This window comes from Ochotona curzoniae, unplaced genomic scaffold (genome assembly GCF_017591425.1).
Source record: "Ochotona curzoniae isolate NIBS_2020 unplaced genomic scaffold, NIBS_Ocur_1.0 contig_2469, whole genome shotgun sequence".
NCBI lineage: Eukaryota > Metazoa > Chordata > Mammalia > Lagomorpha > Ochotonidae > Ochotona > Ochotona curzoniae.
Window position 1 is genome coordinate 340,260 of NW_024465471.1, and position 27,017 is coordinate 367,276.

General features: G+C 54.2%; 1 protein-coding gene across 1 annotated transcript; it reads right to left on the bottom strand.

Moving 5' to 3' along the window:
- BCAP31 (B cell receptor associated protein 31) lies at positions 1-26,952 on the bottom strand. The gene is made up of 8 exons (XM_040974582.1): positions 26,863-26,952; positions 25,942-26,077; positions 24,837-24,937; positions 19,686-19,833; positions 3,809-3,944; positions 2,955-3,078; positions 1,310-1,410; positions 1-403 (listed from the first exon to the last, which is right to left on the bottom strand). Exons 2-8 carry the CDS (start codon positions 26,031-26,033, stop codon positions 365-367), a joined length of 741 nt encoding a protein of 246 aa, XP_040830516.1. The 5' UTR covers positions 26,034-26,077; positions 26,863-26,952; the 3' UTR covers positions 1-364.
- Positions 26,953-27,017: the final 65 nt, after the last annotated feature.

Genomic DNA, 27,017 nt, shown 5'->3' on the forward strand with positions numbered 1-27,017 from the left:
TCATCATCATAGTAAGAACCTTTATTGCCAAGACGAAAGCAGCTCACTGGCTTCGCCAACCTCTTGCAAGCCACACCGAAGGGGGCTCAGACCAGCAGGAAGCAAGGGCGGCCACAGGCTGGGCCACACCGGCCCTCCCCGCTCTATGGGCAGCACGACAGCAAACTTGGTCAGAAAGGGTGGTGACTGGCTCTCGGGGTGTGCTGGGAGAGCACGGACAGGGCCAATGACGAGCAACAAGCTGTGGAAGGGGATGGGGAACGGAATGGCGTGAACTGAAGTCCCAGAGCAGAGGCCGGGCTCCCAGGAAGCAGCAGGCATGTGCCAGGTGGAAGCAGCTAGAGGCAGGGGAGGCGGGAACCGCTCACTCCTCCTTCTTGTCCGTCGAACCATCTACCAAGGCCTGGAAAGGGATACAAATCCCAAGCAGCAGGTTGGCAGGGCGCATTGCCACCCTGCACCTGCTTGCCTCACCCTCCAGAGCTGCAATCGGCTCCCTGTGCCCCAAAATGACAGGCTTGCGGGTAAGCAGAGGCCCCACCCTTAGCAGCACCAAGGCTGGCCAGGGTCAGAATGAATGGCAGCAACTCTTCGCACTGCAGAGAAGTCCACAAGGTGAACGTCAGCCAAGGGAGAGTGGCCAGGACGTCCCTGGGGGACTGGGCCCCAGCCAGGGGGGACAGCTGAAGGCCTCCGCTGGCATTCTGTCGGGGCAGCCAGACCAACCCAGAAGCAACACCTCTTGGGCACATTTCCCCCAGCTCCCTCATGCCCATGACAGCCTGGGCGTTCAAGTCTCTTCCAAGTCTGTTCATCTTGCACAGGTCCCCTGCAAGCCAGCCCCGGCCTCCCATGGAGCACACCCCATGCAGAGGGCTCAGGACCCCTCACACCCAATGTGAAAAGCATGCGAGCCTGCACAGAACAGGCCTGGGGCAGCAGGTCCGAGGGGAGAGAGAGTGCCTGCCAAGTGAGTAGCCCTCGTGTCTGAGCTCTATGCCCTGCCGCCCTTCCCCATTTCCACGCCCTCTGGGAAAGAAGGTGCCAGCACTTCAGCTGCACAGCTGTTCTCGAAGGGACCGAGCATGTGGTGGGAAGGCTCAAGAGTACAGCGAGCCAGCCTACTGCAAAGGTTCACTTCGCCATGCCCCTCATCCACTGCCAGGCCACGTTTCCCCTGCCAGCCAGCCCGCCTGCCTGGCAAGTTCCTCTCCCTGCCCAGACTGGCCTAAAGGCCTGCATCAGAAGCATCAGGTCCCCTGCAGATTCAGCGAGCTAAGTGTGGAGTCCCTGCAGGTGGGGCACTGACCTGCAGCTTGGCGTGCTCATCTAGCAGGCGGTCGTACTCCTTGGTGAGGCCCTCAGACTGCTTCCGCATGGCCAGGGCCTCATTCTCGGCTTTCTCTAGCTCTGGAAAGGATACAGGCACAAAGAGGGAACAAGATGACGGCTGGGGTTATGGAAGACAAATCTACCTGTTAAGAGAATCGGTCTCAAATGCAGCTGTGCGTGAGAGTGGCTGTCTGGATCAAGGTCCTCAGCCACACAGCAGCCCAGAGCAGAGGGATGACGGCAATCAGACTGTGGTGGTGCACAGTGGCTTATGTCACCATTTCTGACACCTACATTACCTATCATAGCACAGCTTTGAGTCCCAGCTACCCCTCTTCTCGCCCAGCTCCTTGCTAAGACACTTGGGAAAGCAACAGAAGTTGTTTCAAATGTTTGGGCTATCTGCCACCCACATGGGAGACCCAGACGGAGTCGCTGGCTCCTGGCTTCGGCCTGGCCCAGCCCCTGCTGTTGCAGTCACTTAGGGACGAACCACTGACTCGAAGATCCATGTTTCCTTATCTCACTCCTTCTCCTCCCCTTTCTGTCACTCTGCCTTTGAAATCAATCAATCTTTCAAGAAGAAAACAGAGCTCCCTGTGTGTGATAAGTTAGGATAGCAGGCAGTTAGGCTTTCTGGTCCCTGGTGAAGTTATTATTTTTTAATATAAAAACTGTATTTCTTCCACTAGTCTTAACTTCCCAAGAGCACATTTCTCCCAAGGGTACCCTCTTTCCTTAAAGGACAGAGGGGCAGAATTCACCACCTCAGAACTGTAACAAAAATAAGACGTGACCCATCTACTCCCATCTCTGGGCCACTGTCAAAGAGACAGTGCCTGAGTGATCAGCTTCTCATTAGAACGGGAGGAGAAGTTAGGCAGTCCCACCCTTCTGAGGTTTCACCGGAAACCAGATGCCACTGTGAAGGATTCTGTCCTTTGAGTAACTCCCCTGAGGTGGTGCACGAAGGACATCTTCTCAACCATTAACTCTGCTTTTTTGCTGTCCTTCCTTGGCGCTCTGGGGCTTTTCCTCAGGACACCTAGAGCCCCCTCCCGCCACCATGGCAGGAGCTCTTTTCTCCTAAATAAATCCTGCTTTACAAACTGGAAACAAAACAAAACAAAACAAAGCCAAGCTCCCCAGCCTGGCCCACCTTGGTACCTTCCCTGGAGGAAATCCCGGCAGCTCTTGGCAAGGGGCGACCTTCAGGAGGATGGGAGCACAAGATACAGAAAATGCCACCCTCGAAGGACGTTTCCTGGTGATGACACCTGGCAGAGCGCCAAAGCAGCTAATGCCAAACGGTGCCAGGTAAAAACGCTTGCACACAGTTTGGGGAACAGGAAGAAAAGGCCACCCAATGCAGAGCCAGCTCTGAGTTAAAAGAAAAAGAGAACAAATCACAAATTCCCTTCCAGAATGCCGACAGTCCTCTGGGCCTCAGTTTCCAGGCATGCTGGATAGCCAGTGTTTTTAGCACTCCTGAATACAACTGTGCCAGCAGCTGCCCAGCCCCTCCTAGGCCCTGCTGGGAGTGGAGCTATGGGCTGCCATGTGGGTGTCTGAAGTCAGCTCTCAGCTCATGCGGGCAGCAGACATGCTGGGAGAAGCCTCACTCTGCTTGGTGCTGGCCAGGTCAGCCTTCAGTTTCTTCAGGTCAGCCTTCAAGCTCCTGTTCTCTTCCTCCAGCTTCATCTCAGCGTCACCAACATCCAACTTGCCTCTGTCCACAGCAGCTCCCTGGGAAAAGTGCGAAGGCCTGGGTTGCTGGGGAGGGAGGGAGGGAGGGTCTCCAGTCTCACCACCCCCCCACCCCAGAGCCTCAGCTCCCTGGGGTACTTGTCCCTTTGGAAAAAAAAGGCTGGGGCATAGCTACCTGCCGAGGAAAAAGAAGAGCCAGCAGGGCCACCTGCCACTGCTCCCAGACCACACACCGTGCCTGCGCTGGCCCCCTGCCTGGCCTTTTTCCTCACCAGCAGAGCTAGCAGCTCTGGCGTGTGCCACTGTACCAATCCTCCACGTGCCATCATTGGGACATCTCCACAAGTCCCCCACTAGTGACTCGTCGCTTCTACTCCTTCCTCATCCAGTCCCTAGCAGCTCCCTGCAGCCAGGAGCCCAAGTTCACTCTCGCCCATGCACTCCCACCCCTCTATGCCTCTACTCACAAGCTTGGCTCCTGCCTCGGCTTCTCTGACAGGCCTTGTTGGAGAGGCCAACATCTGGCCCTGCCTTCTGCCCAGCGCTGAGGGAGGCCCCCGAGGGCAGATCGGGAGGCTGCCATGAGCAGAGGGAAGCAACTGCTGCCCCCTCTCCAGCAGGGCTCTGTAAGCCAGAGGAGCAGGGTTGACAGCCTGACCCTTCTACACACCCACCTCCCTAACAGTTCACACGTTTCCTGGTGCAACACAGTGGCCTCAAAACACAGTGCCCAGGGCATCTCTCAGCAGGCTGGGCAGGCAGCACTCACCTTCTTCAGCTGCTCATTCTCCTCCATGTATTTCTTGGCCGCCTCACTGGCGCTCTCTGCTTGCTTTTTAAAGGCTTCATTGGAGGCCAGCAGAGTGGCCTGCTGGGAGATCAGAGTCACCAGGCGTCTAAGCAGGCTGCAATTATTTACAAAAGAAGGGCGAAGGGAGAAAAAGAACGCAAGAGCTGGCAGGCAACTTCTCTTGGATGCTCCCCACCCCAGCCTGCCTCCAGCCTGGACCTGCCCTCTTGAATTGCCAGCAGCTAGCAAGAAGCTGCCAACCTGGCCCTGGCCAGTAAAGAGGGAAGGGTGGAGCCCGGGAGCTGCCTGCCACCACCATTCCAAAGCAGCCACCCTTGGCTCTGGGAGGTGACCAAAGGGTGGTGCTGCTGGAAGCAGGAGCCGAGGGGCACCCAGGGTAGTGCCTGGCTACAGTAGTCAGTCCCAGGACTACCAGCACGTTCCAGGTCTGTACCACAGAATCGCTGGCACTCTTCCTCACGGTGAGGCCACGCTGGCCTCCACACAGTAACTGTAGCAGCCCCCAACCTGCCAGGCCAAATCCCCACACCTGTCTACCCTGCAAGCCAATCACTATCGCAGTGCCTACCCAATCCAGGATGCAACAGAGGCTCGGCAATGTGAAGCAGCCAGCCTAGGTTAAAGAGCCAGAAACAGACACAGCTGGACTTACAACTTGGGTCCCTGGGACTCCACAAATGTTCCACCATGCTTCCTTATAAACCAGCAGGCCTCATCCCCAGGGCCTGGCTTCACTTCTCTCCTTAGAAGCAGGAACGTGCCAGAGTGCATCTGTTGCATAACATCAGTACCCAAACTTGAAGGCCATGGGCACCCAGCATCTTTTGGAGGCAGCTGAGTGGCAAACAGGTGGCAGATGCTGATCCCTAAGCAACTCGTTCAGTCCACCTATGGGCTGTGAGGTGAGCTTTGTTCTCAGAGAAGGGATGCACAGTACTGCCTGTAGACACTCAAGCCCAACAACACTGACCTAGGGCAAACTACATGCAACTATCCCATCATGAACTGCTTTCTCCAGGGTGTCTCATGCACATGAAGTTCTGGCTCCAAAAAGAGCAGCAGCATGGCAGCTGCTCCCAACCTCTCATATCCTCTGCCAGACCCTGGGAGGCTCTGCTTGCTTCCACAGAGCAAGGAGCTGCGGCCAGCTGAGCCTTCCCAGCCAGAGACAGAACCCTTTCAGGAATGCCCACTCAGGCCACAAACGCCCCCAAGGCAGGAGCCACCCACTGGCTCCCAAACAGGGAGGCTCCCGGGGCCCCTGGAGGCTTCCTGGCTGCAGAGCAGAGTTTCCAGTGACATGTGCTCTCTAAAATTAGCGACCAGGACCTCGTGGCCCAGGGCTCAGGTTTCCCTGCCTCAGCCCCCGGCTGCCCACCAGCCTGCCCCCCACTGGGCTGGAGCCCTGCAGGTGGAGACAGAGTGAAGCAGTGAGCCTGACTCACAGCCGGAAGTCACTGGAGAAGCTTAGAAAGAGACAAGTGTGACTAAGCCCCAACCCCCCATTCACAGCTCCTGGGATGCTGCGGAAGAGGCTGGAAACAGGGGTGGGGCACATGTGCTACCTGGCAGTAAACATGCAGCAAGCGAACACCGAGGAGGAGGGCGCGATGCAGGGTTCCATCCCTAGCCCAGCAGGTTGGGCTGGGTGAATGGCTGTGGTCACAGCCCAGTTACCAGGGAGGCCAGCCCAGGGAGATAGTGAACACAAACAAGTCACTGGCAGCAGTGCCAGCGGCAAGGGCCCAACTCTCTTCAGCAGCCAAGGCTTTTCCCAGCTATCAAGAAGTAGCACTTCCGAGACAGGCCTGCGTGTACACATGGGCCCTGGCAGTAGACCTGCACAGCGTCTGCTCAGCCACAGTTCGCCTTCGGCTGCCAACTAGCAGGGAGGATCTCCCTCAGCCAGGCCCCCCAGGGCACTGTGCTCACCTTCATGGCGGACACCTCCCCGTACCAGTCCTGACACTTCACCTTCACATTCTCCACATTGTAGGTGTGCCAAAGACAATTCTGGAAACTGCTCCCACACCCCTGCCTGGAGCCTCCAAGCTCCCTCCCCCCACCCCGCCAGCCTCCTTCCTTGGAGCGCCATGTTCACACCCATCTCTCTCCAGCCTGGGCCTGCCTTGCCTGAGCCTCCAGCCACCACCACGCCGTTCCCCCTCACACACAGACTTCTGAAGCTCCCTCTGTATTCTGGCTTATCTCATCCCTAAAAGGGTTTGCAACATCAACCTACTAGGCATCAGTTCCCGCATGGCCCATGGATGAAGTCTCACCGTGCCAGCCCTCTCACACACACCATTTGCATTCTACCGCCAACTCGCAGTGTCTCCTCCCCAACCCTCACCACTGGCCCTCTCCCCCGGCCCTACCAGGAGCATGCCCCTGCAGCAGCACCTGCGCACTGTCCTCTCCACGTGCACTGTGCCTCCCACCTCCAGATCTCGAGAGCTGGTGCCCCACAAAGGGCCTCATGGGTGAGCTCATGCTCTCCCGGCCGACAGGCATGCCCCGAAAGGCATGTGGACACACTTGTGGTTGCAGGTCAGGCCTGAGCACGCACCCCCTTGCTACTGTGGTGTTCCCCCGGCTGCCTGGCACTGAAGGGGCCTGAGCAGACTTGGGGCTGATCAGTTTAGCAACAGAGGAAACAAGACTGCGGGGAGAAGGCGTCATGTCAGCCCTGAGGTGATGACCCAGCTGGGCTCGTGGCTGTGGCCAAAACTGAGCAGGTACATGGGAAAAACGACTCACAGATCCGAGAGCGCGTGGAAGGCAGAGCCCTTTGCCACCTCAGCTTGCTCCCTCAGGGACCCAGCAGCACAGGCAGGCAGACCCTGCTAGCCAGAGCTGCTGCTCAGCCTAGGGGCTGACCTTCGGAAATACCTTACCGCTGCCACACAACTCGAGGTCCCCTGTGTGACTCTGTGCTGGCTGCCAGGCCCAAAAGGACAGCATGTGATATACTAACCCGGAGCAAGCTCCAGATTTGTAAGTTCCGTCACCCCAAGATACCTCCCAGGTATCCCGCATAATTGCTCCTAGCTATTTGTCCAAGGACCACAAGTAACAAACTAAAAGCCAAAGGATTTCTTTAGTTAAAGGTGTAGGGGACTCAGGGACAGAATGGCCCAGGGTCCAGGTAAAATGCGTGCAGCAGAAGACGGAAAAGCCAGTAAACCAAGCTTAATACAATCCAGATGTGTCCTTGGCAGACAAATGTTACCCAAAAATACCTGAGCTCTACTTGGCTTTTTGGGTAAGATATTCTTGGATGGTGAGCAGGGTGATCATGCTTTTATAAAAGGTTGAGTAAACATGGGAGAGCAGAAGAAAACAGACTCTCCACAGACACCAGTAAGACAGGGCCAAGCATATCAAGTGCGGCAAGACGTGGATATGTTGTTCCCCAATCCTGCCTCTCCATGTCAGCAAAGAGAAGCAGGAAAACAAGGGTTTACCATGAAGTGAGAAAAGAGCAAGTCTTGACTAAAATGTCCTATGGGTGACCATGCCCACTTGGCCAGGAACCATAGACTTCAGGAGAGCAATGTCCTCCTGCAGTCAATATCCCACAAGCACACGCCTCTGCCTCTGGCAAGGGGACACTGGTGACACAGCGCCACCTGCTGACCATGGTCCACATAAGCCCAGGGCAGCCCAGCTGCTGGGCCAGTGATCCCGGGAGCGCATTGCCCAAGCAGTCAGAAGACAAAACGAAGGCACTCAACGCTGGCAGATGATGCCCAAGTAAGGCTTCAAGCAAAGACAGCACGACAGCACAGCCTCTGCTGTAGTAGAAAAGCTGCAACCCAAAGAGCCTGGGGTCCCAGCAGCAACGAGGCTGCTAAACTGGAGAAGCAGGGAAGACCAGGAAGTTTACAAGACCTCAGGGCGGGTCACAAGAGCAGCTGCTTCACTGTGACTCAGTGCTCCTAGGCTCTGGGAAAACACTGGGACAGATATGGTCACAAGGTTTCTGTCACAAGGCATCTGCCGCAAAGGCAGCCCCTGGTCCCACCCTCTTCCAGCTGGGCCTCCCAGGGCCCTTCGAAGAAAGAGGCCCTCCTAGGATGTCAGCGTTTCCAAGGTCATGGAAGATGAGTCCTTGTTTCATGAGCATCCTGCCTGGAAAGAGCTCACCCAGCCTCTGCTTTAGTGTCAACGAGAGCACCCTGAGGGCTAATTCTGATTAATCTCAGTCCTTTCGGGGGCACCTGTGGGGAACCCTTCATGACGACAGACCCTTCATAGCCCACAAAAGGTGCAGCAGCATGTTCCAGAGCTTAAGGAGAGGAATCTAGAATTTAACACAACTCTTTTTTTTTTTTCCAAGTTTAAATATGTATTTTGAAGAGAGAGTTACAGAGTGAGAAAGAAAGGTCTTCCATCCACTGATTCACTCCCCAAATGGTTGCAATGACCTGGACAAGGCCAGGATGCAGCCAGGAGCCAGGAGCCGCTTCCAGGTCTCCCACGTGGGTGCAGGGTCCCAAGGCTTTGGGCCGTCCTCGACTGCTTTCCCAGGCCACAGGCAGGGAGCTGGAAGGGAAGTGGAGAGGCCAGGACTTGAACCAGCGCCCATATGGGATGTTGGAGCCAGAGGTACTCGCTTAACTTCCTATGCCGCAGCACTAGCCCTTAACAGCACTCTTAAAAGGGCTTCTCCTAATATTCAGACCAGAGGTGCCATGCTAATTTTTTGGCCATTGGAGAAGGGTGGCAGCCAGAGGTCGGGAGAAAGACAAAGACAACAGACCTAAACACACTGTGTGGCTGTAAGCGGTAATGAGCCCACAGGGTCCGACAACTCCTTCCAAGCCAATGCAAACAAACTGCAAGGCAGTCAAAGCCATGTGAACAATCAGTTGAGGTTTTATGTTGTTAAGGAATCATTTCCAATTTCCTGTAGCTATGAAGCTGGCATACTGACAATTGTTTTAAAGTCCCTATCTGGGGCTAACATTGTGGCACAGTGGCTAAGCCAGCATCTCATGTTAGCAATGATCAATGTCCCAACTGTTCTACTTCCCACCCAGCTCCCTGCCAGTGACCTGGGAAAGCAGCAGAGGACGCCCCAAGTCCTTGGGACCCTGCACCCACATGGGAGACCCTGAAGAAGCTCCTGGCTTCAACTAGCCTCAGGCCTATTACAATCACTTGGGCAGTGAACAGCGAATGGAAAATCTCTCTCTGTAACTCTACCTTTCGAATAAACAAAGCTTTTTTTTTTTTTAAAGTCAAGTGTGGTGGGCAACTTCTTTTTTTTTTTTTTAAGATTTATTTTATTTTTATTGGAAAGGCGGATATACAGGAGAGACAGAGAGGAAGATCTTCCGTCCGATGATTCACTCCCCAAGTGAGCGCAACAGCCGATGCTATGCCGATCTGAAGCCAGGAGCCTCTTCCGGGTCTCCCACATGGATGCAGGGTCCCAAAGCCTTGGGCCGTCCTCCACTGCTTTCCCAGGCCACAGGCAGGAAGCTGGAAGGGAAGCGGGACTGCCAGGATTAGAACCGGCGCCCATATGGGATCCCGGGCGTGCAAGGTGAGGACCTTAACCACTGCGCCATCACGCCGGGCCCTAAACAAAGCTTTAAAAAAATTTTTTTAAAGCCCTTTTTATAAAGTGATAAACGAACATATCACCTTGCCTATAAATGTGGTATCTGGCATTTGCATCAAAATAACCTAGACCCCGGACAGTCTAGTGACAGAAGATAAAAAACCAAGCAGCCACGAGCCACCCAAAGCTCAAGTAGGGGTGTGGGCTGCCAGTCCACTTCTCCAGGCTTTATCCCAATTCGTGGCCCATGCACCCTGCTCTGCAGCTCACTGAAGAAGGTGAACAGGCAAGTCTGATGGGAGAGGCTAAAAACCAGTGCAGCCACAAGTGCCCATAAGTCTAGGACATGAAACAGAGCCCGGAAACTGCTGTCACTACCAGTGAGGAGCGACAAACCCCATGCTTCTGTGGCAGCGTAGGTCTGAGAATGACACACAAACTACCGGATCATCATTCCTGCTCTATGAATGAGGCAAAAGGACCAGAGATGGGAAGTGACTTACCTGAGTTCACACAGCTAGTCAGTAAGAGACGTGGGATCCAAAGCCAGGCCTGCCTGTCAGGTCAGCCTGCCCCCGAGGCCACCACGGGCCCTAAGGCCCCTCCAGCCAGAGCCTATCAGGAGGTAGAGTCTAGGCTGGGGTTGGCCCCAGCTGTCCTCCTGGCAGGCGTGTGCTGCCTCACCTCTGGCAGAAGTTGGGGCATCACATGAGTGCCAGCCAGCAGCAGAACAGATCATCATGCTACCCTACAGGGTCTGGCTGGACTGCAGCCTTAGGTCAAAAGGACACAGTCGCCAGCCAACACAGGCCCCTGCATCTGGATAAAACAAGAGCCTCAGGCCCAGTGTGGTGGCCTAACAGGTTAAGTCACCACCTGGCACGCCAGCATCCCATATGGACGCTGGTTCAAGTTCCAGCTACTCCACTTCAAATCCTGCTAATGGCTTGGAAAAGCAGCGTAGGATGACCCAAAGTTTTGGGCCTCTGTATCACTTGGAACAACCAGAAGTAGCTCTGAACTCCTGGCTTTGGCCCTCCTAGCCCCGGCTGTTGTGGTCATTTCAGAAATGAAGCAGCAGATGAAAGATCTCTTTCCCTCTTTCAAATCAATCAATCAATCTTGGAGGCAGCCAAGCGCACCATCCCTGCCTCAGGCAGACTCTGCAGCCTGGCAGTTAGCAAGAGGAGCTTCCCCCAACTGAGCTGCAAGTGCTGAGGGCATAGCCAGCCTCCATCCTAACTGAAGGCTGTCGCCATAGCCAGCCTACCCAGCTTGAGCCTCTTCCTCCACAGCCTTAGGGCCTTGGGTACTGCAGTGGCAAGGCCCTAGGACGCAGCAAGCAGGCAGCAGCACAGGAGAACTGGTAACTCACTGCTGGGAATTCTGGTGTTTCTGTGTCCACCCCATGGTGCTGGACAGCCCTGGTGCCAGAGGGTGGGCCGTGCCCACAGCCCCACACATGCCTCCTGGCAGCACTCAGGGCCTCTGAACAAGCCCAGGGCCTGCAAAGCACCAAGTCTGCCCTCTGCATGTCTGCCCACTACGAAGCTCGCAGCCAAAGTATCTTGGGCGTTGGGCAGGTGCTGTCCTGGGTCCCCAGATGTTGAACAGCACGTCCCAGGTGCAACACCACGCAGGCCTGCAGATGCTACCCAAAGCCCTGTGGGGACAGAGCAGCGTGTCTTGCATCACTGGTCTAGATCTGGTAAGGCCCGCCCCCAACACACACACACAAACACACATAGCTACTAACAGTGCTATGCAAAGAAAGACTCAAGCTCCACTTCTCAGCCCGGAGTCACGGCCCAGCTGCCAGTTCCAGTGGGCTTGCCACTGCACATAGACTCTGAAGTGCTTCTCAAGATCACAGAGCAACAGATACAGCGACAGGAGAGGAGGAGAATCAGAGGCCTGTGGATGAAGGAAAGCCTCAGAGCCGCACGGAACTTCCAGGCTCCGGCCGATAAGCGCCATGTGCTCCTGAACCACTGGGTGACACTGTAGCAGACTGTAGTAGCAGTGCAGTGCAGGGTCCTTCACACAGCCCCCCACCTGCCACCCAGACTCCCTCCTCACTGACGGAAGCGCCCTTCCTATAGTGACAAGTCCACTCCCAGACAACAAGTAGCAATTACATGACCATCTTTGAGCTCTCAACTAGCAAGACCTAAAAGGCTGGGATTTCAATTGAAAGAGCCCCATCTGGCAGGCTGTCAAATTTAACCGACACCCACCTGGCACTGTCACCATCCACCCACAACAGCCCAGTCAGCAAAAGTGCCAGCAGTCCTGGGGGTGTGCCAAGCCCACTGCACCGAGAGCTGCCAGTCTAAAGCAGAAGAGCCCAGGGTCCCTATGCTTCACCAATTCACTCAGTATACACCTCACAGCCAAATATGCAGGCTGCTCTAGTACGGAGGCCAGAGGAAGAGGTGCTGCTGGAACAGCAGGCAGATGCCACGAGCAGGGCAGAGAGCGTGTGCCGCCTGAGGCTCTCCAAGGGACCCACAGTGTAGTTCCTGAGACGGAGGACAAAGTAGAGGGCCAAAGGTCAGCCCTCTGTGCTCCAGGGTCACCTGGCCTGCTGTATACACTACAGGGAGCAACACTGTGGACCCCCTTTCCAACTGCGCAGCCTCTCGCGCTCATGGTGCTGTCTCCTACCACCAAAGTCGCTCCGATCTTCCTTCCAATGGCACTGTGGGGGCAGGCCGTCTTCCCCAGCAATCCCTCTGGTGGGCAACAATGAGCCCTTTCCTTGCTGCCACAGCTGGCCCCACCTCATCTCACCTCTCTAGAAGCTATGCTTGCACCTCAGGTTCCAGTGGGAACCCCCACCGGCCAGCCTGAGGGCCCTCCGCAGCAGCTGATGGTGCTGTCACACCAAGAGCAAAGATCTGAGCCCGCCCCACTGCTGCAGCACTGCCTTGATCGGATCAGGCCACCAGCACAAGCTGTGACTGGGTCTCCCGGGGCCTGCTTACCCACCGGCAGTGCCCTATCCCATTTCCTCACAGAGCAGCATCCCTGCCGCCGACTCCACCTCTGAACAGCCACAACACTCACCTGGCTTTCTCCCACTGGGACAGGCCACCGCCACCTCGGAAACTCTTTCCTAAGCCATCTTTCAGGCCCTGTCTACCGCAATCAGCTCAAGGGTAGGAGCCGAGTCAGTGCCTCCCAGTGACGTGTACAAACCACAGGAGTGGCACTGACACTCTAGACAGGATCAGGAGGCCCGAAGCAAGCTGGCCTGGCACAGGCACGCAAGAAAAGTGACCAGTGATATCTCCCACAGTTTTCCACAGAAAAACAGGGTAACATGCTTGAGGCCATGGAGAACTGTGTAGACACAAAAATGGAGGGGAGACAAATCAACTGCCCTTAAAAAAATGTGTGGCCAACTGAGTAGGAAGCGCAGTGATCATGTGGCAGCTCAAGGTTGGTGCTGTTTTCAGAGGCACGTAGAATCCACAAAGCACAGTCCCCAATGCTCAGCTCTGGGAAGTTAGAGATCTTTCTGGACTTCACTTTCTCCTTCACAGAACTATCAACATTTAGCAATTGCCTGGTACACAAAATGTATATCAAGTTGTAGCAGTTTCTATGCACAGCAAACTCCGGAAAAGTCTATAACCAAGGCTGGGCCTGGGGAGGTAGCGGTAGCCTAGTGTCTAAATTCCTTGCCTTGCATCCACTGGGATCCCATACGGGCACTGGTTCTAGTCCCGGCAGCTCCACTTCCCACCCAGCTCCCTGCCTGTGGCCTGGGAAAGCAGTGGAGCATGACCAAAGCCTTGGGACCCTGCACCTGTGTGGGAGACCCCAGGGAGGCTCGGGGTTCCTGGCTTTGGATTGGCACAGTTCCAGTCATTGTGGCCTCTTAGGGAGTGAATCAGCAGACAGAAGATCTGCTCTCTGTCTGTCCTCCTCTGTATATCTGACTTTCCAATCAAAATAAATCTTAAAAAAGAAAAGCCCACATGATTTGACCCTGAAGCAACCCCAGAGCACAGCAACAGGCACGCTAGTGAGGCCATGGGGCAGTGTGCCCTTCTAAGCTGTTTCTCAAATACATGCAAATGCTTGAGCACGAGGAGCGAGTCGTCCAGCTGCAGCCCCCACAGCTGCCGTCGTGGCAATAATGGCTGGCAGCACAGCAAGCCTCACCCTGACTCCTTGGCCACCAGCCCTTCCAAGTGTGGCCCCTGTCACAGGATACATGAGGGTGCCATGGCATGCCCCGGCCCCTGCCTTCCTCCAATTGAGTGTTCTACAGAAGGACTGGGCCATCTGTGCGCTGCTACTTAACCACACTACCTGCCTCGTCTTTTCCCCTTTTAAAAAAGGTTTATTTATTTTTATTGGTCAGATATACAGAAAGGAGGAAAGACAAGATCTTCCATCCGATGATTCACTCCCCAAGTGACTGCAACAACCAAAGCTGCACCGATTCAAAGCCAGGAACCCAGAGCCTCTTCCAGGTCTCCCACATGGGTGCAGGGTCCCAAGGCTTTGGTCATGCTCCACTACTTTCCCAGGACACAGACAGGGAGCTGGATGGGAAGTGGAGCTGCTGGGATTAGAACCGGCACCCATATGGGATCCCAGCACGTTCAAGGTGAGGATTTTGGCCCCTAGGCCACCGTGCAGGGCCCCGTGATGGTGCATTTCTAAAAGACTGCAGAACAATGAAAATTATTTCCCCATCGGAATTAGCCAATTCATTACTTATCTAGGGTTGACTGTTGTGCTTCGAAAACCTAAAAGGCAGCCACACCACGGTGTCTGAAAGCAACAAGCCAGGTGACTGAGGAGAAGGGCATCCTCCAGCTTCACTGACTTCTCTGCTGGACAGTGACCCCACGCTGCAGCCTGGAAGAGTCGAGAGCCAGAGACCTCTGGGCTACAGACAAAGAAGCGTGCCGGAGCAATGTCGCTTGAGCTTTGCTATGTGCAGGGTGACCAGGGACCTCAATAATGCGAGCTCTCCCTTTCAGGCTGTGTTCCTGATGGATCCAGCTGCCGAGACCACTGCTTTGGGCCACACTGAGAGCAGTGAGGTCAGCAGAGCAGGGGTCAACTCATTTCCATGACTACCAGGACAAAGGAACACAGTATGTGGAGAAGGCAGACTAGAAACCACAGCAGTAGAATACTGGAAAAGCAGAAACTTCAAAGCAATTCAGGTAGCCCTGGTTAAAGCAGCATACTCTCCCAAGACAGCATTACACAGCCATTAAGAATGAGTTACTGGGGCCCGGCGTGGTGGCGCAGTGGTTAAGGTCCTCGCCTTGCACGCCCGGGATCCCATATGGGCACCAGTTCTATCCCGGCAGGCCCCACTTCCCTTCCAGCTCCCTGCCTGTGGCCCGGGAAAGCAGTGGAGGACGGCCCAAAGCCTTGGGACCTGCACCCGCGTGGGAGACCCAGAAGAGGCTCCTGGCTTCGGATCGGCATAGTATTGGCCTGTTGCGCTCACTTGGGGAGTGAATCATCGGACGGAAGATCTTCCTCTCTGTATATCCGCCTTTCCAATAAAAAAATAATAAAAATAAATCTAAAAAAAAAAAAAAAGAATGAGTTATTCAGGGCCTAGTGTGCTAGCCTAGTGGGTAAAGTCCTCGCCTTGCATGTGCTAGGATCCCACATGGATGCTGGTTTATGTCCCTGCAGCCCCACTCCCCATGCAGCTCCCTGCCTGTGCCCTGGGAAAGCAGTGGAGGACGGCCCAAAGCCTTAGGACCCTGCACCCACGTGGGAGACCTGGAAGAGGCTCCTGCTTTCAAATCGGCACAGCTCCAGCTACTGTGGCCACTTGGGGAGTGGTCTGGTAGACAGAAGACATTTCTCTCTGTCTCTCCTTCTCCGTCTTTCCAATAAAAATAAATGTTCACTATTTTTAAAGATTTATCTTATTTTTTATTGGGAAGGCAGATATACAGAGACAGAGATGAAGATCTTCCATCGGTTGATTTATTCCGCAATGGCCGCAACAGCCAGAATTGCACCAATCTGAAGCCAGGAGCTCCTCCTCCAGGTCTCCCACACGGGTGCAGGGTCCCAAGGCTTTGGGCCGTCCTCCACTGCTTTCCCAGGCCACAGGCAGGGAGCTGGATGGGAAGCAGGGCCTCCCAGATTAGAACCAGTGCCCATATGGGATCCCAGCACGTGTGAGGTGACTTTACCTGCTAGGCTACCGTGCTGGGCCCATAAATGTATTTCTAAAAAATTAAAAAGAATGAGTTGCTCAGCAGCACTGTCAAGGTTATATGGTTGGCTGAGAAAGGCTAGTCAAATCAGAGTGAAGAATACAGCATTTGCAAGAAACATGTTACATGTACCTGTGGAAACACTAGTGAGAAAGTCAAGAAACACCCCAGTCTACCCGCAGCTAGCTCTGGGAAGAGCCACAGGAGCCAAGTGCCATGTCCCCACGCTCTGACGGCTGGATACGGGGCTCTGCTCTACGTTTTCAACAGGAAGAAGCAGTAGAGCAGACGGCTCTGGTTTGTGTTTGTGAAGTGTTCCCTACAGGTTCCACGTGGGTTAGATGGCTGTAAAGCTTGGGGAACCACACCCCAAAGGAGAAGCTCCACAGGGTTCCTCAAGGGCCACCGGCACCACCGCAAGACCTGAGCTGTACACTACGGAGGCGTGTACATTCAAGGAGCATTCCAGAAACAGTGGATGCACACCAGCCCCTACGGTCAGCATTCCCTTCTTCACACAGAAGCTACCCATGCCCAGGTGGCGGTGACTGCAAGGAACCAGGAGAGGGCAGTGCACGCACAGCTCACCATGTCCCTCCCTACAGCTAAGACATGAAACGTGCAGGACTGCTGGAAGAATCAGGGCAGGAAGGCAGCCCACCACAGCCTCGTCTGACCCAGTTAAAAGTAAAACAGGGGGCCCAGCATGGTAGCCTAGCAGTTAAAGCCCTTGTCTTGCATCCCCTGGGATCCCACATGGGTGCTGGTTCTAATCCCGGCAGCTCCACTTCCCATCCAGCTCCCTGCTTATGGCCTGGGAAAGCAGTGGAGCATGACCAAAGCCTTAGGACCCTGCACCTGCGTGGGAGACCTGGAAAAAGCTCCTGGCTCCTAGCCAGTGCAGCTGCTTGGGGAGTAAATCAATGAATGGAAGATCTTCAATGACTCATAGAGCATGCAGTAGCATCATTTTCTTCAAGAAGGTTCTTGATTTTCTTTTTCATTTCTTCAGCAACACATTAGTCATTCAGTAGCATTGTTATTTAACCTCATGGTGTTGTTAATTTCTTTTTTTCTTCCTGTTGTTTATTTTGTTTCGTGGCTTTTCATTTAAGGGGATGTATAGTAACGGTGTAATGGAGACTGTCATATCTAGTAGCATGTTATTTAGCTTTATGGCATTATAAATTTCTACTTTTCTTCCTGCTGCCGATTTTGTATTGTGGCTTTTCATTTAAAGGATGTATAGTAACTGTGTGATGGAGACTATCATATCCAGATGTGAGGATCCAATGCAGTATGCATCTCTACTTCCAGACAAAGATGGACTCCCAATGCAACTGTTTACTATATGACAATAGGATGCTGGACTCTGCCATTGTCCATGCCCGCAATGATGGACAATGACTGTGTATGAAGAACTATACTGTTGTATAGGGGACTCAGTAAGGGGGCAGGGAATTGGGGAGGGGATAGATAATGGAAATCCCATGATCTATGGAACTGTATCGAAAATGATAACAAAAAGAAGTAAAATTTAAAAAATAATAATAGTGGCACATCAGGCACTTAAAAAAAGGTGAATTAGGTACAGCTCACACACCTGCCAGAGGGACAGGAACCAGTAACTGGGATAGCCCGCTGTCCGGATCATGGGCGAGGCTTACTGCGGGCCTCCCGCCTCCGAGCGCCACCTTCGGAGTGGCAGGAATGTGTCAATGACAATGGCCTACTCTGGACCAGCTCACTTGAGTTAGCAAAGTTCCAGCAAACACTTCTGCAACCTGACTATCGTAGCATCACCGACCAACGGCTCTACACTTGCCAAAACCCTCACAACTGTACACTAAAAGTGATTTCAGGGTAGGAATGTTACTATGCTGAATGAAGCTGGGACAGCTTAGCTAAATGGAAATGTACAAGGTACATACACACTTGCCTGGTACTCTGGTTATCCCACTGCTACAAGAAAAAGGAGACAACACTCTCAGACATGCCCACGTCCAACCCTGCAAGACTCAGGCCTGCAACAAGGGGCACTGGCTTGCACAAGTCCCCGTGTTCTGGTTCAGCACGGCCTTCCCCACGCTCATGAGTCTGCACACGCACTCAGAAACAGCACCTGTTCCCCAGCACCAGCACTCGTGGGAGTTAGCGGCACAGCTAACACACTGCCCATGACAGCCTCTGCTCTACAGAAAGACACATCAAAACTCTGCAAACTCTCGGTACTCTTCAGAGACCCCTCTCTTTTTCTGAAAGCACACAAGCCACCCTTTCCAGAGCATGGCTTGAGGTCAAAGTCAAGGCCTCCCATGGTGGTCATGCCCTCACTGATCTGCTGCCCCCTTTGGCTATCGAGACACTTGCCCATCTGCAACCTTCCAGCATCTCTCCCATTAGGCACTTCCTCAAGGACCCCATCAGCTAGTCCAACTGTAGGCAAGTTCAAATTTCTGGACATGATCTTCTCATGTGCAAGGGGAAACTGCACCACTTAAATAAGCAGGCGGTCTAGGATGCCCTTGTCCACCAGGTTCCCTTTGTCCTTGCCCTTCTGCCCTTCTGTGCTCTGAACAGACTCACGAAGCGGGGCACTGCCTTCTCCCCGTGTCTTCCCAAAGCTCCTGTGAAGATGGCAGCTGCTGCTCTAGCACAACTCCTGCCTCCTGCTCTTCCCTCTCTGTGCTCTCATCTGCAGTCAGACTCAGATTCCTGTTTGTGAAACTCTGTGCTCTGGGTTTACTTCTCTTTCAGTCTCAAACCACAAAAATGTACTCTTCTGAAGCTTCCTGAAATTGTAAAAATTACAGGGTATGTGTCTCTGACCGCTGTAAGCTTTCCATTTGCTGACTTTCCTAATTGTGATGGTGTTGAAGCTGCACAATATACTATCTGTGGTCAAGCACATTACCTTGAAAAGGTATGTATGCCCCACCTGCCACCCTTTCCAACCTGGAGCCAAAGTCCAAGGTCATCAGGACACTGCAGGTCTTGGGAAGCAGGACTCAGCAGGTGCGCAGTCTCCAGGTGCCAACAGCAGGAAGGAGTGAGCGTCCTGGCCCATCCTAGGAGCACACATGCCCAGCTGATGCGACGGCCTCAAGGCCCCCTTGGTCTGAGGTCTTCAGAGGAGTCGGTCCCAAGGACTCTGTCCTGCTAAGTGTGTCGGAGCACTAGAAAAGGGCTGGAGGGAACTGGGCTTGGGGCCTTTTGTGTCTTTCCTTCCACCCCTTGTACCAATAAGCTATCTCGGGAGCAGACAGCAGCCATCATCACACACCTTGACCTTGGAATCTGCAGCCTCCAAGATAACATACGATACATTTCTGTGCTTTACAGGCTAGCCAGCCCAGTACTCTGTTAGAGCAAGACAAGTGGAGTAAGTCAGCCGAGCTCTCAGCACCAAGCCACACCAAGCACCTTTCCAACACTTCTGTCCGCCGTAGTCTGAGCACCCTGGCCAAGCCCTTGTGTGAAATGGAAGACTCTGAACAGGGCAGAAGGCTCAAACAGGCACTTTGCTCATTTCGTCTTACCCAACCAGCCACCCCACTGGCCCTCAAGGCATTCAGTCTTGCCAAAATCAGCAAAATCACTCCGGCTGCTGTGGAGCATACCGTGCCCCATTTCAGGTTTACACCAAGGAAGGCCCGGGGACAGGGCTCATCCATGCCCTTCCGTGCCAGTCCCTCCCAGTGCTCTGAAGTCAGCATCGAGGCACAAGAAGCCTCAATGCACTCAAGTCCTGATAAGCTGCACCTTAAAGATGCTCTTTCCCAGAGAGGGATCACCTCTGTGCACCACAATCTACAAGCGAGCACAGGCTCACATGGTAATCACCTTGCCCTACGCCATCATGTGGCATGTTTGGGTCTTTTGATATTCCAATTAGCCCCCTCCTACTCTCCACACTGACTTTGGAGGTCAAAGAGCATCTGTGTGGCTCCTTGCATAAGCCAGGGCCTCTGAGTGTCAAATAGTCAAAGGCACAGTAGGAAGCCAGACCCCCAACTCTCCTCATGGGCCCTGGTCCTTGCACACTCACAAGGACAGCAGCAAGGAAAAGCCAGCAATGTAGAGATTCCTCTGGGCCCGGAAAAGCTTCATGTGGAAGTGCTCCATCGCTCCAGGGTTGTTCTGCAGGTTCACCTTCTCCGTCACATCGTCATACTTGTAAATCTCACGCACAGCATCTGCGGTGGAGCAGAGGAGACACGAGTGCTCAGCTGCCACGCTGGCCAGAGCGGGCTGGCCAGGACAGGTGGGAGACTCATCAAGCTCACGCCCCCACACACCGAGCCACCATCATCCTCTCCAAGGCTTCCCCAGTCTTTCCTCCAGCTTTTCCCACATCAACTCCCTATACATTGTACTGAAACCACCAGCTGCTCTAGAGGTCAAGATGCTGAGGGGACCGGTGGTGCTACAGCACAGCCTCCCTTGCCTGTCCTGGTCCCCAGCACCACCTTGCTGGAGGCAACAGCTGCTAGGAGCTAAGACCACAGCATGCCTGCTAGAGGCAGGGCCACGAATTCCCAAGCTCTACAAAAGGCTTCATTGTCTACAGCATCTTATTTTAGTTGTCAAAGGGATCCATGCTCATTGAAAGTTCAACCATGCCAGAGCTGTGGGAAGGGAAAGAAGCCGAGACATAATCACCCCCAGCATTGTAAATGCTGTGTGCCCAATTTAAAATTGCTTCAGATCACATTAACCTGATCCTCATTCTTCAGTACACACTGTCTCGGAAATCATCTCCAGTAACTCTCTTGGCCATGACCTTCAAGCTACAGTACGACGACCACAGTAAGTCTGCTACCTTCGCAGGGCCAGGCATGGTTCTGGATACAAACCCAAACTCACACAACTGCTGAGTGAGTGGTCCGGGCTTCATGCACTACCTGTGACCCTGACATACCACTTGGGCAATGATTTGAGCTCTGATGGCAGAGGGTTGGGGCCCTGATACCCATGTATGAGACCCAGAGGAGTCTCCTGGCTCGACAGCTGTCCAACTCCAGCTACTGTAGCCACTTGGGGAGTGAACCAGCAGATGGAAGATTGGAAGATCTCTTTCAAATAAATATTTATAATTAAAAAAAAAAACTATCACTGTAACTGTATATAAAGAGATGGATTTTTCTGGGCCCAGCACAGTGGCTTAGCAGCTAAAGTCCTCGCCTTGAACATGTCCCGCTTCCCATCCAGCTCCCTGCTTGTGGCCTGAGAAAGCAGTGGAGGACGGCCCAAAGCCTTGGGACCCGCACCCACGTGGGAGACCTGAAGGAAGTTCCTGGCTCCTGGCTTCGAATCAGCACAGCACCAGCCGTTGCGCTCACTTAGGGAGTGAATCATCGGACAGAAGATCTTCCTTTCTTTCTCCTCCTCTTTGCATATCTAACTTTTCAATAAAAATAAAATAAATCTTTAAAGAGAGAAAGAGGGTTTTCCTTAAAAAAAGTTTATTAGAAGAGCCAGCCTCATGGTGCAGGTTAAGCTGCTGCTTGGGATGGCAGCACCCCATGAGCACTAGTTCGAATCCCAGCTACTCCATCTCCAATGCAATTTCTTGTGAATGCACCTCGGAAAGTAGCAAAAGATGACCCAATACCTGGGTCCCTGTCCCCGCACTGGAGACTGGATCAAGCTGCTAGCTTCAGTCTGGCCTAGTCCTGGCTGTTGCAGCCATCGGGTAGTGAACCAGCAGATGGGAGATCTCTCTCTCCCTAAACCTATTGTCAAATAAGTCTATCAATTTTTAAAATAAAAGTTTGAGGGGCTGGTACTGTGGTATAGCTGGTAAAACCACAGTCCACAGTGCCGGCACCCCTTATGGGTGTGGGTTCATGTCCTGGCTGCTCCACTTCCAATGCAACTCATTACTAGCGGTCTGGGAAGGTAACAGAAGATGGCTTCGGGACCTTGGCCCCCCGCATGTACATGGAAGACTGGGGGGAGGGAAGCTCCCAGCTTCAGACCAGCCAAGCTGCAACGGCTGCAGCTGGATGTAAACTCGCTCCCTCTCTCTGTCATTCTGCCTTTCAAATACAATTAATAAATCTTTTTAAAAAACTTATTTAAAAGGCTGAATGATGGAGGAGAGGAACAGAAGAGAGAGAAAAGGAGAGGTGGGAGGGAAAGCAGGGGAAAGAAAGATCTTCCACCTACTGGCTCACTCCCCAAATACCTGCAACAGCCAGGCTCGGCCAGGTTGAAGCCAAGAGCTAAAACTCTATTCATTTCTCCCACAGGGAGCTCAAGTACTTAAGCAATGGCAGAAAGTGGAATAACCAGAATTCCAACTGGCACCCCGAAATGCAATGTGGGTGTCCCCGTGGTAGCACCAATCACTGCACCAGGACACCTGCCCGAGCCAGTTTTTGTCAATCTATTGAAGAAACAACCTCCTGAGCTAGTACACTGGTTAAGACAGCTGCAGCCCACAGCGTACCTGGCTTCAACCTCAGCTGTCTATTGTGTGTGACAGCCCAAAGAGCTGGGTCCCCTCCTCCACGTGAGAGGCTAGCACTGAATCCCCATTCCCTGGCCTATGTATGCCTTGCCCCATCCACTGCAGGTACCTGCAGAGTGAATCCGTAGATGAAGCACATATGAATGAACTCTCATTCAGCAAAAACTTTAGGAACCATAGATCATCACTTCAAAAGGTTTAGTTCTTAAGCTCTGGTCTTAGGCTTTACTTACGTTTTTAAGAAAGTACTTATCTAAAAGGCAGAGACAGGGTGACAAAAAGTGGGAGAGGGAGACACAAAGATAGAGGTCCTCTGATCACTAGCTCCCTGTCCAAATGCTAGAAGCAAGCTGGGCCAGAGGCCCAGAACTCCATCCGGGTCTCTCCCCGAGGAGGTGAGGGACCCAAGTACTTGAGGCGCCATCTTCTGCCTCCCGCATTCTGCAGCAGCAGCAAGCTAAAACTTGAAGCATCAGTATCTGACACCAGGCCCTCTACCAGAAGATGCAGAGCCCCTGAGTGGCGTCTTTCCTGCCCTTTGTTTACCTGAGAAGCAGACAGTGCCCCACAGAGCTCCCTAACAACGCCAGGGCTGACGGTCAGAGCAGAACCCAGTCTCCATCACGGGCTAATGGGAAGCTAATGGCACTGGCACAGGATGCCCACCATCCTAACCATCTTGACCACCAGGCTCAACTCAACGCCCACCCTGACTGCTTGGCCGTACAAGCTGATTTTGCATAATAAAAATCTACCTTCCTTTCCTGTCTCACTGTCAACAAGAATATAAATTAATAGCACACCTGTTATAAAATGTAAAATCTCACCCCCTAAGGGTCAGCAGTCCTTCTTACTGAATGTATGCCAAGGAAGCCTATGCAGAGATGTACAAGCACAACAGGATCTGGCACTGCTACACAAGAGAATAGTATGCACTCTTTTTTTTCCTTTTTTAAGATTTACTTATGTTTATTTGAAAGGCAGATTTACACAGAGAAAGCTATAGAGGAAGATCCATCCACTGGTTCACTCCCCAAGCAGCTGCAATGGCCAGAGTGAGTCGACCTGAAGCCAGGAGCTCTTCCGGGTCTCCCGCACGGGTGCAGGGTCCCAAGGCTTTGGGCCGTCCTCGACTGCTTTCCCAGGCCACAGGCAGGGAGCTGGATGGGAAGTGGGGCTGCTGAGACATGAGCCAGCTCTCATGGGATCCTGGCACTTGGAAGGTGAGGATTTAGCCACTGGGTCATTGTGCTCCGGGGAACAGAGAATAAGCACTCTTAAGAACAAAAGAGCAGCAGATGGTGTGGCATAGTAAACTAAAGCGTCACCTGCAATGCCAACATCCCATATGGGTGTGCATTTGCGTTCTAGCTGTTCCACTTCTAGTCTAGCTCCCTACTGATGCACCTGGGAAGGCAGGGGATGATGGTACAAGTCCTTGGGTCCTTGAACCCACATGGGAGACCTGGAGGGAGCTCCTGGTTTCAGACAGCTCAGCTCCAGCTGTTGCAGACATTTGTGGAGTAAACCATCAACTGGAAGATCTTGTTACCTTTCTGTGTGTGTGTGCGCGTGCGCATGCACACGTGCACATAACTGGGCCTCTTAGATATTAAAAAAAAAAAGAAAGAAAAAAGGCATCCCAAACATTGTGTACATTGCATATATAATCACACTAACAAGAGAACAGAGATGTCAGCACTGAGAAGAGCAGGTGGCTGCCTGTAGGACTTTCACTGTCTCAGTTCAATTTGCAAGTTCTCAGAAATAAGTCAATGCTACTTTTAGAATCAGAAGACTAAAAAGTCTTCTTACAATGCCACCTGCATTGAGGAATCAGCATGGCAAGGCCTACCCTGGTCATCAGCCTGGGCTAGGGGATCCTGGCTCCACCGAGCACAAGCTGCCTTCTACCCAAGACGTGGGCCCTAGCCTCCCGCCCACTGCTCTCCTGAGCCTCTGCCAGCAAACAGCAGGGCCGGGCCAGGCTGTAACTCCACTAGCTGCACCCACTGCCTTTCACTAACCAGCTTTGCTGTTCACTGCCACTTCTGTTTGTAGAGGGCTCTGCAGCTCTCTCCAGATTCTTAACCAGGCTAAGCAGCAGCCCACTGCTACAGCCATATGTCCCTCTACAACTTCTGAGCACTTTCTAGATCCGAAAGAAACAAAAAACGAATCCATGGCCTGTCAAGTACTCAGAGCTGGAAAGTTTCTTCCTGGCCTGCTGAGCTGTGGTAGAAAAGAGATGGACGCTTATGGTGGTGGTAGGTGGAAAAACTGGGCAAGGGCAGAGATCTAGCCGAGCCCAGGATGGCTCTGGGACTTGTTCCCAGGCTCTGCTGCCACGTAGCCCAGTCTTCCCTTCACACAGGTACACAAGGCCTTTCCGAAAGGCTCCTTCTACGTAGCTGCTCGACCCCTTGTTGGAGACCCTCTTTCAGACAATTTAAATGACTGGGAAACACCAGTACTTAGACCAAGACCCTGAGCCAGTCAACACCTCTTTGCTTTGGTTCCAGAACACTCAGAGGACCAAGCTCAGAAATGTGAGGCTGCAGATAAAGACAGCTGCCACCCCCTCCCCCCGCCACTCGAGGAGTCGCGCTCACCCAAGCCCTGGCAGCAGCACCTCTTTCACAGGCGGAAGGAGCTTCTTGCCCAAAAGACACCTCCCGTCCCAGTTGGCACCATGTGGCTTGGCAGAGGCCACAGCCCACTCACCAATGAGCAGCAGCACGAGGATGCCAATGAGCACCACGAAGAAGGTGTTGCCATAGGTCACAGCCAACTCTACCAGGCGGGACTTGAAAATCTTCTGCCACCTGTGAAGCAGCAGACAAGGACAGGGGCTGCGGTGAGCGCACACCACACTCACTGTGCGGGATACATCGCACAAGGTCCACTCTGCGCTCTTCTCCACAGCCCCATTCATAGCATCCACTCTAGAGTGCATTTAAAAGAAGGTGCCTGTCCATGGACAGGACGCTCTCCAGGGAGCCAGCCTGGCTGTCACTGTACCCGCCTTGGCAGTATTCTGAATGCCTGTCTCATGGAGCCAGCGTCAGGTAGCCGTGGGTTAAGCTGCTGCCATGTGGACACTAGGCTTCGAATATCACATGCTCCACTTCTGATCCAGCTCCCTGCTTCTAACCTTGGGCCCGTGCACCAGTGCGAGAGACCCTGGCTAAGTTCCCAGGTTCCTGGCTTCAGACTGGCCCAGGCACAACTGCTGTGGGCATCTGGGCAGTAAGCCAGTAACAGAAAACCTATCTCTCTCTGCCTTTCCCGTGTGTGTGCGTTTTTTACAAGAGCTATTTGAAAGGCAGAGTTCTCTCCACAAAGGACCATAATGGGCGGGGACTCCAACAGGGTCTCCCATGTGGGTGCAGGGACCCAAGGCTTTGGGCCGTCTTTCAGTGCTTTCCTAAGAGCATTAGCAGGGAGCTGGAGAGAAGTGGAACAGCCACACCCAAATGAGCCCTCATATGGTTCCAGCATCACAGGGGGTGGCTTATCCTGAAACTCCACAACACTTTCCATTCACAAATTTTAAATGAAGAATAATTTTTTTAAATTGTGGATGTTTAGGCTTATCCGAAAGATTCTAATTTCAATCACAATGTGTTCCTCGGGGGATGCTGATGCTGAGGCTCAGGCGATGGGGGGGTGCTGGGAGAGCAGGGCCCACTGGGACACACCAGGGTGATGACTCGGCTTCCCTTCAGGGTATGTGACAGCACCCTGCTGCCCCCAACTCAGACCCGCTGCACCTGCTTCCCAGGGGTGAGGGTGGCCTTGCGCACAGGCCCCTCCCCCGCCAGCATACCTTTTGGGGGAGATGAAGGGAATACACAGCAGCAGCACAGCAAAGACCTCTGCGTAGAGGAAGGTGGCCACCGCGGTCCACTGCAGACTCATCGTGCTGTCAGCCTGCCCGCGGGGAGAGCGCCGCAGCTTCTGTCCTGCCGGGGCACGGAGGGAGAGCAGCGCAGTCAGAGCGCCCGCGGCCACGGCACAACCGGCCCGGCTGCTGCTCAGCAACAACGCAGGCCAAAGGCCCTAGCCGACCTTCGCCGACTGGGAGAGGGGTCGCGCCAGCCTGCGGGGGCCGCACTCGCTCTGCTCGACGGAGCCCGCGCCCCTGTGTGCAAGAGCAGCGCGGGTGCAGGCAGAGCTGCCGCAGACGCCCGCAGCACCCCTGGCCCGGCGCGGCCTCCCGAGCTCAAGGCCTTTGCACGGCCGCTTCTGCGTCTGATGGAGACGGCAAACCCCGGGCGCCTCAAGACACTTTCGTTAACAAGGCCCGGCAGTGGGACTACCCGAGGGCGGGAGTCGGGGCCAAGACCGAAGGCAAGCCTCAACTGAGCACCTCAAGGCAACTGTCCAAAGAAAGTTCTAGAAGAAGGCCTCAGCAACCAGAGGCGTCCTCCTGGTAGTCCTCGTGGGCCAACGCGCCCACTCAACTGGGGAGCCGCGGAGCGGCCCCAGTCACCCCCAGCCCCGTGCGCGACGCGGCCCAGCACTGTGCCCGAGGCCCACGCCGGGGGGCTGCGGGGAAAGGGGAGCCTCTGCTCCCGCCGCCCCCGCGCCCCCGCGCCCCCACAGCCGGTTCCACCTGCCGCCGCCCCAATTTCTCCGGGCCCGGCCCTGCCCTCTCGGGGCGCCGCGGAGATGCCCACGAGCTCGGGCCTCGGGCCACGGCCCCCGGGCCCTGCCCCGGCCCTCCCGCCCCGAGCCCGCCGCTCACCGACTTTCCCACCGTCTCCGAGCACGCCCCGCACCAGCCAACCGACTCTCCACAGCGCCCGCCCCGCCCCTCACGCCGCGGCCGGAAACCGGAAGCGCCTGGCAGGCCCGCCCTTAGAGCGTGCGTTCCCCGGAAGGCCCCGCCCCCTAGCCGCG